At 36.8% G+C, this 16,251-nt stretch overlaps 2 protein-coding genes across 3 annotated transcripts in view; one reads left to right on the top strand and one right to left on the bottom strand.

The window, feature by feature from the left end:
• The window catches only part of LOC140927334 (splicing factor 3B subunit 3-like), a 28,394-nt gene extending 22,143 nt beyond the window's left edge, over window positions 1–6,251 (bottom strand). For both annotated transcript variants that reach the window (XM_073376964.1, XM_073376965.1), the window contains exons 1-11: window positions 6,019–6,251; window positions 5,666–5,742; window positions 5,266–5,359; window positions 4,530–4,702; window positions 2,800–3,054; window positions 2,427–2,489; window positions 1,782–1,856; window positions 1,593–1,696; window positions 1,156–1,321; window positions 632–727; window positions 117–189 (exon numbers count right to left, since the gene is read on the bottom strand). In XM_073376964.1, coding sequence (XP_073233065.1) covers window positions 117–189; window positions 632–727; window positions 1,156–1,321; window positions 1,593–1,696; window positions 1,782–1,856; window positions 2,427–2,489; window positions 2,800–3,054; window positions 4,530–4,702; window positions 5,266–5,359; window positions 5,666–5,742; window positions 6,019–6,244 — 1,402 coding nt within the window. In that variant the 5' untranslated portion in view covers window positions 6,245–6,251. The remainder of the gene's footprint in view (window positions 1–116; window positions 190–631; window positions 728–1,155; window positions 1,322–1,592; window positions 1,697–1,781; window positions 1,857–2,426; window positions 2,490–2,799; window positions 3,055–4,529; window positions 4,703–5,265; window positions 5,360–5,665; window positions 5,743–6,018) is intronic.
• Window positions 6,252–8,583: 2,332 nt separating this feature from the next.
• Window positions 8,584–15,527, top strand: LOC140926469 (glycine cleavage system H protein-like). Its single transcript, XM_073376203.1, has 5 exons — window positions 8,584–8,775; window positions 10,402–10,481; window positions 11,982–12,045; window positions 13,594–13,725; window positions 14,477–15,527. The coding sequence occupies exons 1-5, from the start codon at window positions 8,640–8,642 to the stop codon at window positions 14,572–14,574; spliced, it is 510 nt and encodes a 169-aa protein (XP_073232304.1). The 5' UTR covers window positions 8,584–8,639; the 3' UTR covers window positions 14,575–15,527.
• Window positions 15,528–16,251: the final 724 nt, after the last annotated feature.

The following is a 16,251-nucleotide window of genomic DNA, read 5'->3' as shown; positions in this document are numbered from 1 at the left end:
TCAGAGTTGATAATAAACAGCACCACAGGTTAATAAGGCTCACTTAAATGATTTAAATACAGCACCACAAAAATAGATCTCAAAGTAGAGTTACACTGTAAATGTAATTATCAAACCTTGTTTGTGTGTTTTTACTGTCCAAACTGCATTAGGATTACCAGGCAGCTCAGACACAGCCATTTCAGATACCTGAAGGATGAAATTACTTTAGTTGCATGCTAATGAACATTATTGTGCTTAGCAAACACGTCTCTAGTGGACGACATAAAAAGAAGCAACTCTTGTTCACAAATCTTAATTTATTTATGAATAACAAACCTTTTGAAAATATACTTTACAAGCATTCAAGCTTGAGTGGAAATTGAACTATGACCTTAGTCAATCTAAAGAAATTCTCTTAACCCTTTGAGTCCCAATAGTGACCAACATCAATTTTCTCCTAACAATGTCCATATGTTGCCAAGAGAAATGGTCATGAGAGTTAATAAAATGGTCACTAAAGAGAAAATGCTTTGATCTGTTATGGAATTCTCTCAACTAATTCGTTAAGGAAATGTATGGAGATCAGTTTGGAGAATTTGTAAGTGGATATTGGGGCTTAAAGGGTTAACAACAAGTGAACAACACATACCTCAAGTCCATGCCTCAAAACCCGCAGGGAGGAGCGAGGACCTCTTCCACAAGCAGCATACAACTGGGGTGTGTCTTCATTAGCTAAGTCAGCAATCTACAAAGTGGCAAAAGTTCTTTGTAGTTACAACAGTTGCACTCAAAAATAATTGAGGTGACCTTTTGATTGGTTTTGATCTTGGGAGTAAAATTAGAAGAGGAGATCAAAATCAAGTTCTGGCACTTTTTTAGCCTTGTTTTATTTCAGTACTTCGGGAGCAGGTTATGTGCTGACGTAGAAAATATGCTTCATTCTACTTTATTTTATGACTACCGGTACTTGCATTTCATGATTGTAAAATACACTGCAGCAGTTGCTGACAAGAAAAATACAAGTATGTGGGATTGAATCTGGCATTCCTACATGTAGCAGTTACTGCTATGTTAAATGGCTTACCACACAACCAAATTTAATAGGCTGCCTTAATGCTTTTACATGTAGCCAGTTTACGAAAATGGTGAAGAGAGTGAGATAAAAGCTCATACCTGACATGACATCACAGGAGCTAAACTTTCCAGTTCATCTACAAGCACCAAATTCTTGAGGCCTCTGGGAGTAAAGAAGAAAGTTGTCCCCTCTTCCAGCTCCATTGCACTGGAAAACTCAGGCTCATCATCATCATCACCAAGATGTGCAATCTGATACAAGTAGCTAAAACATTGGTTGCAAGATAAGCATAAGAATTTTTAGGGCAGTTGTCATTAGACTGAAAAGAGACTATTACAGCCGACAACCACAGTAAAGTCTGGCAAATACAACCATCAGTTTACTGTTAAAATTAAAAGTAACTGCAAAATCTGAGAAAACTAGATGTACAAAAGGTAACATATAAACAGTAAAAGATGCATATCCAGGTGAAGGATGGTGGCTGTAATTTAGACAAAATGGAATAATTATTAATTTGTTGATCAAAAGTACATACTGATTTCCAAATTCTGAGGCAGTAAAAAGAAAGCCAGTCTTGAGGACACACATGGCTGCCGCAACAGGAACAGTGTCAAAATACTTCATGCGGATTTCAGTAACCTGTGCGAGAAAAAGTAAAAAATATCTGTGTTGCAAGTATTCTTTTGTAAAATCTGTAAACATTAAAAAATAATATTGCACTAACCATGTCCTCATCAACTTCCATCGTGATTTTAAATATGTCACCTTGTTCTGTTTGCACCAGAAAGAAAAACATAGACTAGAAAAAAAGAAGACAACAGAAGCAATCTTTGTTATCAATGGATATCATACTCATTACATTTCACATTATTTGTGCCGGTAACATTTTAGAAGCCCCAAACTCCTTACACTATCTTTACGCAATCAAATAAGAAAGTAACAAGAAATATATGAGTCTGAGAATAGTACAGTCCACATAGTCATGCATAAAGTACCCCGAGCTGCTCAGACAACTAAGTATAAATGCAACCTGAGGGAATTTCACAAATGAGGTTAGAAGTGCAAGGCCTGATGGATATCCAAAACTCATACAAGATAAAGCAAATTGTTACCATGATTTTAATGAGCTTTGCCCATCATAGCACTGTAAAGAGTGTCCATCATGGCAACCTATACTGACATTTACTCCTTAACCCCTCATATCAAAAGATAAATTCTCATTTGGTGCCCTTGCACATTTTCTACTGATGTAGTGGGGACAATTTGTTGAAGTACCAACTTGTTTTGTGATCATGTCCTTAATTCTTGTCCTCAATCTGCTTTAAATAGCATTGATATTGCAAGAATAAATTTGATGCTCATCAGTTACCTTTGTTTTGTGAGTAGCACCACACACAAAAATCATTCCACGTTCTGGGTCATCAAGATCATACTAAAATTGAGTTTAAAGCAATACAATAATATAATTATTATTATTATCGTCAAGTACACACAGATAATGATATAAATTCAAAGTGTATTCTTCAAATAAATAAAAATAAAATAATAATTATTTTTATTTACCAGGTAAGTGAAGCTCAGGTACCACTTTTTGTTTTCCACATTCATAAACTCATAGATTATTACAACTGACTACACATTTCACTGGCTTCTACAGTTAAAATAATTCTTCAGCGCTAGAAACAGAACATTACAAAATATGATTTGACAGATGCAAATTTAACAATACTAATTTTACGAACCTTTCGACGTGGGATGGGCATGCGGATATCAGGCTGATCTCCAAAATTCTTATAAGTGATGTAGTTTTCTGAACAGACTAACACTCCACTGGGGCCATCATTTCCACCAGGGACGGAAATCAGTAAGTTTCCATGTTCCTCAAGAGGTTCACTGTACTTGCGCACCACATGGTTCAATCCCAGGTCCAGTTCATAAAATGTCAGTGTTTGTTGAGTTGTATGGACAGCTTCTCCAGTTGGATCTGAATCAGCATCCTAAACAGAGACGTGATAACATATAAGATGATAGACAATGTTCAGAGTATTATTAAACTGGTAATTACATGGTTCAAGGAAAAACACAATAATTATCAGTGGTTTCCGCACAAAATGATGTCTGAGAGACCACTGCAGAAATTCCATACTGATGATGTAACACTACCCAGATCTGAGAAGTGCATCTGATCAGTCAGGCCAAAAACGAAATTTTCTTCAGTCAATCGAAAGCACTACCTAGATCTAGGTAGTGACACATCATCAGTATTTCTACAGTCATTCCTCCAACTTAATTTAGCGGGGAAATCAGTAGTGGTTTCATGAAAAGGAGGCTGTTTTCTCAGGCTATGCTTTTTGCTATAGAAGGGGTAGATGGAGGAAAAGAAAAAGGAGACATGCTACGAAATTTTGCTGCAGCAACACAATAATACACAATATTGGGCAGATGTACAGTTTATGCTTTACACTTCAGGCTCAAGACTCAAATTTCTATTAACTCGTGAACTATTATTTTGTAATAAAATAAAAACTAACAAAGGAGCAAGTAACATCACAAAAGTCAGGGTCCGAAATTGCGCCTTCCTGGTCGCCAATGCGAGTAAAAATTTAGTCCTGGCGACCAGAATTTCATAGCTGGTCGCCAGCTAGCGACTTGTAAAGCTGGTTGTTATTGTGGACTTAAACGTTCGGAGAAACTGATTAAGAATTGAAACCTCGAAAAGCTATTTGCCAACAGATGTCTTCCTTTCTGTCCTGCTGATATTTTTTAATTAAAAGGGAAACAAATCTTCCTGTAATAATACCTCCACAACAGTTACGATCAATACGAGTTGAACGTTTCCAAGCCGCCATTACGAGTAATGTGGCACAAAAAAAATGTGGCCTGGTACGAGCAACATGGCGGCTATGTTTCGTGGTTGTTTTGTGGATTGTTTTGTGGTAGTTATCGGAAGAAAATAGTTTTGATATGATCCGGTACAGTCATGGGCAAACAGCTTTCTGTTCCTACATTCTAGATCAGATGGCTTTACATGTATATCTCCAAAAAGTAATTTGTGGAAAAAATGAGACTTCACTCGTACACGTACGGTTTCTTTCTGGTATCGGGAGCGGAAGTATTGCAATTTTTAAGCACAAAAACGTCCATACCAGGCATTTTTTATTCGTGTTTAAACTTTTATTTGAAAAAAAGGGAGGAGGAATTTTTGGCGACCACAATTTGCCCTCTGGCGACCAAAAATTTATACTTGATCGCCAGTTGGTGCTCGTATTAAAAAGTTAATTTCGGACCCTGAAAGTATGGCTGAGAAGTTCTATTTGAATGATCACACCACAGGATTTTGCTTGAAGACTCAAAAACAACATACAGTGGACGCCCGATAATTTGAACCTTCAAAGGAAATCGAAAAAAGGTTCGACTTATCGGGAGTCGACTGTAAGTTATCTCATTATCATTGATATAGTTCATCATTTACCTCATAATCCATTTCCAAGCAGGCAAACATTGGATTTTCAAAGCCAACATCAACTCCTACAGTATGATAGACTAAAGTATGTGACTTGTGTGCTTCAAGAGGAGATGATATGGTAAGTCGAGCAGCAGCATCTCGATTCAAGATGTAAACCAACTTCTGTTTCTCCACAGCACCTGAAAATTTCAATTTACCATATTGCATGTTTAGTAATATTGCATGTTTAGTAAAAAACAATTGCTGGCAGAATGTTACATAATTCACCAGTGACAGAAACTTTTACAACAAGTTCTTATTATTTCAACTGTCTTGTTCTGCTGTTGACGACTTTAGTGTTCATGACTCGTTACTGTGCCAAATATTGAAAAACTAAAGCCTAAAACACAATATTGATACATGCATTGGAATAAATCATAGTTTGAAAGTGCGCATTAAGATATGAGATTTGAGAACTGACATTCCTGAAGTGTGGATGTCCATGATCAGCAGACTGCTGAGCGAACATTTCCCTCCTCTGATAATGCGAGTAATGCTTTGGATTGAAAATTGCTAACCATGAGTGAGGTTCATGATCCACCAAACACTAACAACCACGGTGGTACTAATAGTCCTACTCAGTAAATCAACACTATGAAGACCTGCAGTACGCAGCCAAAATAATGTGATCAATATGTAAGTGACAATCGTGAGACAAATGATAAATGAAACCCTTCATACAAAAAAAGGTTAATAAGTATACCAATCATGATAGCACGTCCTTTGGGATCAACAGCTAAATACTGGCCAGGGACAATGCGTCGACATCCACTTTTCCCAAATGTCTCTTGATGAACCTGAAGATCAAGATGATAAAATTCAGCAAACCCAAAGGAGTTTTAATGTACATGTACTACTGTGCAGGACACTAGCACAGAAATTTTCAGAAGAAAGTGTGCAGGTCATTAAAGCATTTAATGTTTTCTTAAATCCAACCCTGGCTATTCTCCAAACACAATATTTGGTACAGGTAAATGTGTTTCCTTTACTGAAGAAATGTTTTGACATTTAAATTTAACATTGTGGAAATTTTATTATTTGACTGTCTCTCACAATACATAAAATATAATTATGTACTTCATTTACTACATCTTTTATGCTACCTTTTCAAAAGTGTTTTTTGATGGAATGTACTCTAAGATAACGATACGTCCAGAATCACTTCCAACCACCACATAATCTGAAAAACAATTGCAAACATTAGTCAAAATTTACAAGCATATTGTAAAGTGTAACTTCCTATGAGTATAGCTAATAAGAGGAAATTTTATTATATAAAAACCACCCTTTCCTAGGCACACCAGTTACTACAAGTTGACTTTTACACCAGTACAAAGATAAAACTTATTTCACTGACATTCAAGCTATAATGTGTGAAGGGTGTTGAAAGACAAGAGATGCTATTTTGCTGCTGTCTTTCCTTATGTCTCATCATGAGTTCTTCACTATAGCTTACCCTTTGAACCACCAGTTAGCCTGAACGCAATCAGATCTCGGATCACACCAAACATTTCCATGGCCAACAAAGGAAATACTTTGCCAGTGTTGGGATCAGGACGCAAGAGTTCTATGATTTTTCCCCTTGAGATGACAATTTCCTGTTGCTTGGAGCCAGAGAAATTTCCATGAATGGCATGGTTGATGGCAGATGCTTTCTGGAGAGTTAGTGCGTATAGGTGCATGATGTCCTGTAGAAGACAAAACAGTATATTTCCAGTTAAACCCTTACATCAGTATACATACTGAAATCTGTTCTCTCCACAACAGTAAGCTTGGATGCCAGCATACAGGGTGCAACTGGCAGCTGTTATCAGTTGAGTCCATTTTATGAGCTTACTGTAACCCACCTATAGCCCAAGATATGTGAAGAGGTTAAAGTATTGAAGTTAATTTTTTATCTCAGGTAATTTTTTGTGTTTGTCTTGTTTTGAGGTATGGTACTGTATGGTAATGAAGTTGAAACAAAGGAAAAATTAAAATTACCTGAGATAAAAACTAACTACAACAAAAGTACAGATTATTTGTGGAAGTCTACACAAGTTTCACTACTCATCAAATCTGCTACATTAGAGTTTGTACATGCTAGATTTAGGTGATAAATACATGAACCTTCAGCTGGACATAATTTGAAAATGAGGAACTTACAAAAAGATTTCTTTTCTAGAGGGACACAGACCTATTTTCAACATGTAACCCAACATAAGAGCCTAAGAGCACTGGTTACAAACTAGAAGAAACTCGGCGGGAACAGGCAGTCAACTTGGAAATAACCAAAACAACAAGTACAGTAACAAAAGCAGTTATTGCCTTAGTGGCAGATTTCCATGAATTGTGAGATAACTAATGTCTTGCATGCCCACTACTGCCTTTATGTTTCAGTTAATTCCAAGAACACCCATTCCCTATCTTCCTAATCTCCAGTTATACTCCAGGCACTCAATGTAAGATTATATCTGTATAGGTAGAAATTTGAAGCAAAACAAAGCCTGCCAGGTTGACATTTGACTATAGGGAAAATGGAGTGCATATTTTTGATTTGACATTTTGTCCAAATAAAAGGATGGTGGCATTCTCCAACACAGGAGTTTCACTAAATCAAAACATCAAATGTTTGGTTTGAGGCAGGGGGGGTGGGGGAGCGGAGTTGGTTGTTCTTGTAACTGACTGACAGATTAAATGAAAGATAGTATTGCCTTGAAGAAAGAACAACAATATCTTAAGTTCTGATTAGTTCTACAAGGTATAATATTTACTATGATACCCAGCCCACTAAATATCCAACTTAAAAAAACTGCTCCCACAGTCCCAAATTTCATCCAATTTGTATAATTAATTTTAACATCGCCTGCAGGAGCACTAGTATACCTCATTCTATATTCAACTGCAGGAATGCGGGACTGCAGAAGCATTAGTATAACTCGTTCTATACGCACACTAGTTACTTGACATCGACAGCAGGAATGCGGGACTGCAGAAGCATTAGTATAACTTGTTCTATACGCACACTAGTTACTTGACATCGACAGCAGGAATGCGGGACTGCAGAAGCATTAGTATAACTCGTTCTATACGCACACTAGTTACTTGACATCGACAGCAGGAATGCGGGACTGCAGAAGCATTAGTATAACTCGTTCTATACGCACACTAGTTACTTGACATCGACAGCAGGAATGCGGGACTGCAGAAGCATTAGTATAACTCGTTCTATACGCACACTAGTTACTTGACATCGACTGCAGGAATGCGGGACTGCAGAAGCATTAGTATAACTCGTTCTATACGCACACTAGTTACTTGACATCGACTGCAGGAATGCGGGACTGCAGAAGCATTAGTATAACTCATTCTATACGCACACTAGTTACTTGACATCGACTGCAGGAATGCGGGACTGCAGAAGCATTAGTATAACTCGTTCTATACGCACACTAGTCACTTGACATCGACTGCGGGGGCACTCGTTTCACTCACTTAGATTTCATATGAATGGAAAACAACTGTGGGAGCAGTTTTATTCCGGGTAAGATATTTAGTGGGCCGGGCATGCGCATTCTGCAATCGCTTCTTTACTATACATGTATTTGCACGTATTCAATGTGTACCACTGCAGTTTACAACATATGAGCGAAAGTTATCAAATCAGACAATTAACAACATTGCACTGATGGCAGATGCCTGTAGCAGAAGGAGAATTATCAAGAACGCATACATATTCTGTTAAACATTTACCTTTAGGCCCCCAGATCTTTTTATATCAATACACCAGCAGCTTGTTAAGGTACTCCTTAACGACGTTAATTCAATAGATCCAGTTAAACGTCCTCAGTTTCTGTAAAGTCTAGCAAACAATCGATAGTCGCAAGTTTCAGAAGAAAGCCGCCATTACGTTTAACGCACGTGCAGTCATGCGCACTAGCACTACGCAGCCGTCCTCAGAGTCTTGCACATGTCCAGCGGGAACAGCATTCCGCTGGACAAGGATAACGTAGTAACGTAGTTGAGCCGTGTAGCTCTGGGGACGAGAATGATAATTAGTGGAACCCAGTACTGTTCGACAGCACAAGATTATTCAGCATGGCGGCCGTACTTGCGGGAAGATTCTGCAGGGTTTTACCTCAGGCACTGAGCTGGTATTCTCGAAGAACAGTGTTATGCAACTCCAGTTTTGAAAGTAAACGTTTTATTCATATGGCAAGGCAACTTCTGGCAGGTAACGTCGTTTAGGATTCTTCTATTTTGACTTTGGATTTTCGTTTCATTCGATTCCACGTTGCGTAAAATTACTCAATTGAGTTTACACTCCATTGGTTTCATAGAAACCATTGTTTTAACATATTATGCTCCAAACCTCTTTTAACCTCTTCTTTATTTAGCTATTGTCTGAGGTTAACGCTTACTTCCATGATCTAGCAAGTCTGTGCGCTTTACTGAATTGAATTCGAATTGAATAACCTTTTCGCCTGGCCCAGTTTAAAACATGTTCTGATATAAATCGACGTCAAAAATATATTTAATATGGCTTACACCATATTAAGGAAATGATGCAGACGATTAATGGAAGAGTTGTTGTACTTGATTATTATATTCCGTTGGTACACTTAAAAAAAACCGCAGAAATTATGTCGCATATCCTAGCTTGTTGTGCAATATTCAGTCCACAACCTGCACCCCCCTTGGCGCGTTTTTAATAATTTTTACAAATTTTGCCCGAAGAGTGATGGTTTTCATGCAAATACTTTTGGACCAAGATGTTACTTACCTTCCTTATGAACATGCCTTCTCTTATGTCTATGTTACTAGTCAAAATTAAATTCAGGTTAAAACTTTTTAACCTACTGTATGTTGATTCTCAATTTCCTTTTGTCTCCTAGCCCCAATTCTGGGACAAAGAAAATTAACAATCAACCTTAGTTAAAAAGTTTTAACCTGGATATAAGTTTGACCTGTTATGAGTTGTAAAATTACAAGGGTGGAAAGCTTCATAGAATCCCCAAACAAATTAAAAGACATAGACGTATAAAATAACTAGTTTATTAAGTACCTACTTGATAAAATACTCTTGTTAAAAAAAAGGTCAATAAGTTGTGTTTTCTGTTGTCCCTTTATGTATGAGCAGTAAATGACAGTACAGCTGGATATAGGAAGTTTTAAAACTGGCATTACAGAAAGAAAAGTCTGTGGGTTTGGCTGTGGGTTGGGGGTGTAGATGTGAGTATTCTTGCAAAGAAGGCAATTGTGTTCACTGTTAAACTGCATAGTTGTCTGTAAAGTTATCTGTAATTTTTGCATAATAATAATAATAATAAAAATAATAATAAAGTAAATGACAGTACACGATATATTAGTTGGTTGTGCTGCTGCAGTTCATGGTGCTTTGTTCTTTTGCTGTCTCTCTTTGGTCATGCTGATTATGTAAAGTTAAATGTACATGTGATTCAGAGTGAATTTTTTATAGGGAGAATGGTAAAACCAAATTAATCATTACTATGAATTTCAGTAAATTGTAAACAGTAAAAGTAATGTTATAATGAAAAAGATAATGAAGCATGAGAAAACTAAACTAAAGCGAAAATGGTAATTTCTCTATGGTTTTGTAGTTTGCTTGCAAGTTCTGAATTTATTTTATTACTCACAACATAGTTGTAATTCCTGAAATATTTCAAATATTCACTGTCCGTTTCCTTAGTTTGACAGTTTGTAAAAGTCAGACTGTCCAGAATGAGGTAGGCCTATGTGCAATATTGTTGCCGTAACCACTCTCCTTTAATTCCCTCCTCTGTTTAAAAAAGCAATTTTAATTATTGTTTAAAAGTGTGCGCTTGTTCTAAAATTTTAGAAAGGAAATACTCCAAAGAGCATGAATGGATTACCATGGATGGAGTTATTGGAACAATAGGTATAACAGACTATGCACAGGTGGGTATAAAGAAAGTATTATTTATTATAGCAACCTTGTAACAGGGTTCAGATTCTGGGGGAGGTGGGAAGGAGCCTTATAACAGGGTTCAGACTCTAGGAGAGGTGGGAAGGGGACTTATAACAGAGTTCAGACCCTAGGGGATGTGGGAAGGAGCCTTATAACAGGGTTCAGACCCATGGGGCAGAAGGGATGTTTGACCCAAGCTCGGGCATGCATAGGGGTGCCTCTTACATTTTGTACCCCAACAGGTTAATAAGGACATTAGGAGGAACATTATTTTATAATAACCTTGTACAGGACAACAATCCCTGTTTTAGAATCTTGTGTAGCATAAAACACATATAGTCACTATCTGTTGTTTCTTAACCCTTTAAACCCTAAGATCAAAATTTGAATTCTCATTTGTTGCCCCTAGTCAATTCCTACAGAAGTAGTGGGGAGAAGTTGATAAAATATTAAAGAAATTCATCTTGTGTGACCATGTCTGCAATTCTCGTGACCACTCTGCTTTACAAGGCATTGGTATCCCAAGGAGAAATTTGATGGAGATCACTCTTAGGGCTTAAAGGGTTAACTAAAGAAAAATAAAATTTGACCCTATTTAGGAAAACCGGGCCAAATGGAAATAACGTTGAGCTAGTTTTCATTCACAACACATTCTGAAACAGTGAAATGCATTTCAACGCATTCCCAATGCATTTTAAAGGGTTGGCAATGTTATCCAATGTAACTTAAAAATGTTGAAAACCATTTAAAAATCTTTCGGAAGCATTCGGGAATAATTGTTTTCAAAATGTTTTAGTATAACACCATTTCTTTGCATTGTCTGTCACATTGTCACATTTTGAAAATATAAAACTTAAAGTAAGCTTTCAGTGATGAAGTTTGCTTCTTCTTAATAGAATTTTAGTTATAAGAATTAGAAAGGTGGACTTACACTTTGGTGGGCTTAAAAGTGGTATTAGAAAGAATGTTGAAACATGCCATGAGTTGTTACAAGAAACATTTAGGAAAAAATATTGAAAAATAATATAGTGGAAAACTTGAGCTGTAACTAAAGAAAAGACTAAATAAGAACTGTGGCCTTACCTGTAGTGGATTATTACTGTCATATAATAACCACATGCACAGGGGTAATGACTACCTTGTATCCAGAAAAAAGAGATACATAACTGCTGTCTTAAGAAGGGGATTTTTAACCAGTTGGTCTTGTAAGCTAAGTAGAATTTTTCGTTTTCTTTGATATTGTATCATTATGGGCCGATAAGTGGGTACTAGGTGACTTGCCTTTTTATTTCAGCCCATCAGGAAAAAAGGTTTATTGGCAGATTTTTGTGTTGGGCTACTCTTGAAATTATTAAAAACATTTAATTGTGCTTTCTATTTTTATTTAGAATGAGTATTTAAGGTAAAAAAAGAAGAGGGAACAAAATTAATATACATATACTAAGGCATGGAATTTTTAGTATGTCACTGATGTTTCCTTAACTTTAAAGAATCAATTAGGTGATGTTGTATATGTTGATCTTCCTGAAGAAGGACAAACATTTAATGAAGGAGGTACGATAAGAAGATAAATATTAATTGGATGTAAGCTGTCAAACAGTCAAACCTTTATGTAACACCCCTGTATTAAGACATCACCCATATGATACAGGCACCGGACAATTTTGTGAAAATTTTGCCTTTTATTTTCTGTAAAGTTGACATGTAGAAAGCAGTCACGTGTACATAACAGACGCAGTCACCCTTGTGACTTCCCAAATTCACATTTCCTTTTTTTTTTACTTGTGTATAGCCATCACCAAATTGGATTAAGATCAAACTATGAAAGTGAATCATAACAAACTTAATTCAAAAGCTCAGTACATTGTTGCTACCAGGGAAGGAGTATCAATCAAATACAAATACATGTACATTACACGACTTCAAATAAATGTCATCCTTGGCATCAGACATGTATTTTCCACAGACCTTGATAGAGTAGAAGTGAAAGTGCTGATCTTATCGAACAACTGTAGTATCTGTCCTCTACCATCTGCATTCGCTTTATGCTTTACTAGACTGTGTTTGGCTTTGGAATCTCTAAATAGAGTGATTATTTTCCCATAAAAGCATTATTCATTAACTTCCAAAAGAGTTCAAAGGAAACCCCTATATACCGGTCACCTTGTATATACAGTCACCTGCACATGTCCCGAGGGTGACTATACAGGTATATACAGGTTTGACTTAGACTGCTTGCAGTCCACCTTTTCTCTTAAAATCTGTCTAGTTCTTACCTCATCCAGCGCAATTGCAAACCACAACGTTATTATTACAATAAGGGATTGAGACCAGGCGAGAAAAGACAGACTGCTGACTCTTTTGTAGTAAACAAACCCTCCGTCAGCCCAGAAACGGAGTAACCGATTGGTCAGTTGCACAGCTGTTGACAGATAATTGACTGGTCTGTGGTGAGATTGCAAGCAATAAAAATAGTCACGCGTCACAACCAACTGCAAACAATAGCGAACCAAGCAGTAATCTCAGTAATAAAACTTTTAAGGATAACATACAGGAGGAAACTGCTGTAAATTTCCTAAAGGGAAACGAATTCAAGGCAATCTTACCAGATTTAAAGGAAGTGTAATTTTTTCAGTTGTTTATGTTCTATTTATAAACCTTTTCAAGTTACTCGGGTTTAATTGATTAATTAAATTACCTTGACAGCTTCGTTGTCCCCAGACAAAACAAAAGAGTCAGCAGTCTCTTATTTTTTCTTCTCGGGCTTACGCCCTTGTTTCTCGTGGCTCACGGCTTTGCCGATCGCGTGCTTAGGTTTTGTGTGCAGTCACTTTGCAAAGAAAAATAAGAGACTGCTCGCAGTCTACATTTGACTGCACACTGTACCTTGGGCGCCCCCTAAAAGTGCACCTCTACAACCAGAAAATGTTAAGGCACAAGGACAGGTACAAGTAAACAGAGCTGTTAACTGAGGGAGGTGAAGGCTGCTTCTTCAAAGAAGAGGGCTAATTTATTTGTTAGAGCATCGATGATTTCAGCTGCTGATTGACAACAGCAAAAATAATGGAAGTTACTTTATATGTGGTAAAAATACATTTGCAGATTCCTTTGGTGCTGTTGAAAGTGTCAAAGCTGTTTCAGAAGTTTACAGTCCACTCACAGGAGAAGTGACCGAAATTAACAGCAAATTAAAAGACAAACCAGAACTAGTAAACAAGTCTCCTTATGAAGATGGTGTGTATTTATGATATGAAACTTCTCTTAACCCTTTAAGTACCAATAGTGACCAACATCAATTTTCTCCCAATAATATCCATACATTGTCAAGAGACTAGGTTATGAGAATTAATAAAATGATCACCTACGAGAAAATCGCTTGATCTTTTATCAAATTCTCTCAACTCATTCTTTAAGGAAATATATAGAGATCAGTTTGGAGAATTTGTATGTGGACATTGGGGCTTAAAGGGTTACCGGGTAAGGTAAGGTGTTTCAGATGCTGATTTCACAAAGCTAATGTCAATAATAAAAATAATAATAGTAATGATAATGATAGTAATAATAATAATAATAATAATAATAATAATAATAATAATAATAATGATTTTGCAGTCAAGATAACCCACAAGAGGAAAATAAAAACAAAGACTGTTCTGGATGGTGTTGGTGCTCTTAACATCATTAAAAACTTAGGGACAAGATCAATACACTGAAAGGGATTCCAGGCTTAGTAGTAATAACCTTGGGATTCAAACAATAAAATCTTATTATTCTGGGAACAGCTTAAAAATTATTCTGAGGAACATTTTTTCAATTAAGTGAGCAACCTAAGTACCTAAGGACCATAATTTTGCCCCAGGACTAAGAGAAACAAGCAAAAATTTAGGAACCCCCCCCCCTCCCACTCCCCCTCCAGCTAAAATTTCTAATAAGTGCCCAGGTGCTTAATAAAGTAAATCAGTAATGATGTAATTTGTCTTTTCAGGTTGGTTAATAAAACTCAAAGTCAGCAGTGAGCCCTCTGAGCCTCTCATGTCAGAAGAAGAGTATGAGAAATTTGTTAAGGAATGTGAAGATGAATGAAAACAAAGAGAAAATAAGAGCATTATAATTTGCTATTAACTATTTAATTTCATTCTATACTTAAGTGAGTGATTTTCATGTGTGCTATCCAGTAGTAGGCAGTAGCTTCATGGAAAGGTAGCCTACACCACACACGAAACTAACCTCTGGTTAAGTTAGTCTGCAAGCCAGTGCTAAAATCCTTGTTCTGGTTTCCCAGTTGTGTACCAGGATTTCAGTACATGTCATGATTGGCCTGTTAAAAAGCCATTGCTTGATTAACCAATCAGGTTAAATAGGAATTTGAAACACACATCTTTGCAGGTTTTGTTGAGTCCATTGGGGTTCAGACATGGATCTCACCGCTGTTTCGCAGGTGTTATTTGCTGGGGTTAGATTTTGCTTTGACACTGGTTATAAAAGGCAGCTATCAATCATTTACAGCTTTTTCTTTTTCTTTTTCTTTTCTTTATTTTTATAAATGATGAATGTTAAATTGATGATGAGCTGTTTATTGGTGTAGATGTCAAATTTTATGGTGGGGTGACTGATACTTAGGCAAAAAGAGTTTTGAAATTATGCAGAGTTCTTGCAACTAATCAGCATGTGCTGTTATCTTTGAATAATGATGTATTTTTAACTAGGGTTTTGTACTGTAATTGAAGTGTAATAAAAATGTGTTTGCCTTAAGGACATAAGACATACTGTCATGAAAGTATGTCATTCCTATTTATCATGTCGTCTCCTTCACAGTTGTTCTTTGAGCTGTCGCACAATGCTCCTCGCCACACTTAAAAAGGCTACATAGGAGACTACAATCAGGTTGACAGATCGCAAAAAAGGAAAGGAGGAGAGAAGAGACATTCCATTTCCTTCTGTGCCATGCAGGAAATGTATTTCTTGTATTTTTCAATAATGAAATATGTTACAAAACAACTACAGCAAATTTGCAACAATAAATTGTCATTTACTGAGTTCTGATGGTGTTGCTTTTGTTAAGGTATCAAAAAGGTATAGTATTGAAACACCTAGTTATAAGTTTCTCTCGGGCCCCTAACTAATTAAATTAAACCCTGGAATAACCAGTATCAACACTTTTTGATCCAGTTATAGTAATACGTTCGTCTGGAACTGCACAGCAGGATATGTAATAGCGTAAAATTCCGAAAATAAGCCCTGGGGCTTATATTTTTCAAAGGTCCTTTTTGAGGGGCTTATCCATGGAGGGAAATTTGCGTTTCAAAATCAGTTGGGCTAGCCTTATAGTCAGAAGTAAATTTACCGTTTTTGCTTTGTTTTACTTTGTATTTGAGGGCAGTTTTCTCAGTACAAGCCAGGGGGGGCTTATATTTGGAGGGGCAATTTAACCGAGGGTTTTTGCATTACCTGTTTGGAGGGCTTATATTTGGAGGGGCTTATGCATGGAGGGGCTTATTCGGAATGTTACGGTATATTATGTACTGCTATCCTTACACCACACTACATTGGTTTCGCTCACTTGGCATTTCATCGTTCTTTCAGGTTGAGACTGAGCTCAGTGGGGGTGGTGAGGGGGGTCCCTTGCGAAAAAGGAGGGATTTTCGTAGAAAAATTGGACTGTAATATTAATGGACCTGGACATTACTTACTTGCTTACTTAGAATCTCGCATATGTAACGTTCATGTGGCATTTGTATTCACGTTTATTTTTTGACGCCA

Source organism: Porites lutea, chromosome 2, assembly GCF_958299795.1.
Source record: "Porites lutea chromosome 2, jaPorLute2.1, whole genome shotgun sequence".
NCBI lineage: Eukaryota > Metazoa > Cnidaria > Anthozoa > Scleractinia > Poritidae > Porites > Porites lutea.
This window is presented reverse-complemented; position numbering and strand designations above follow the sequence as displayed.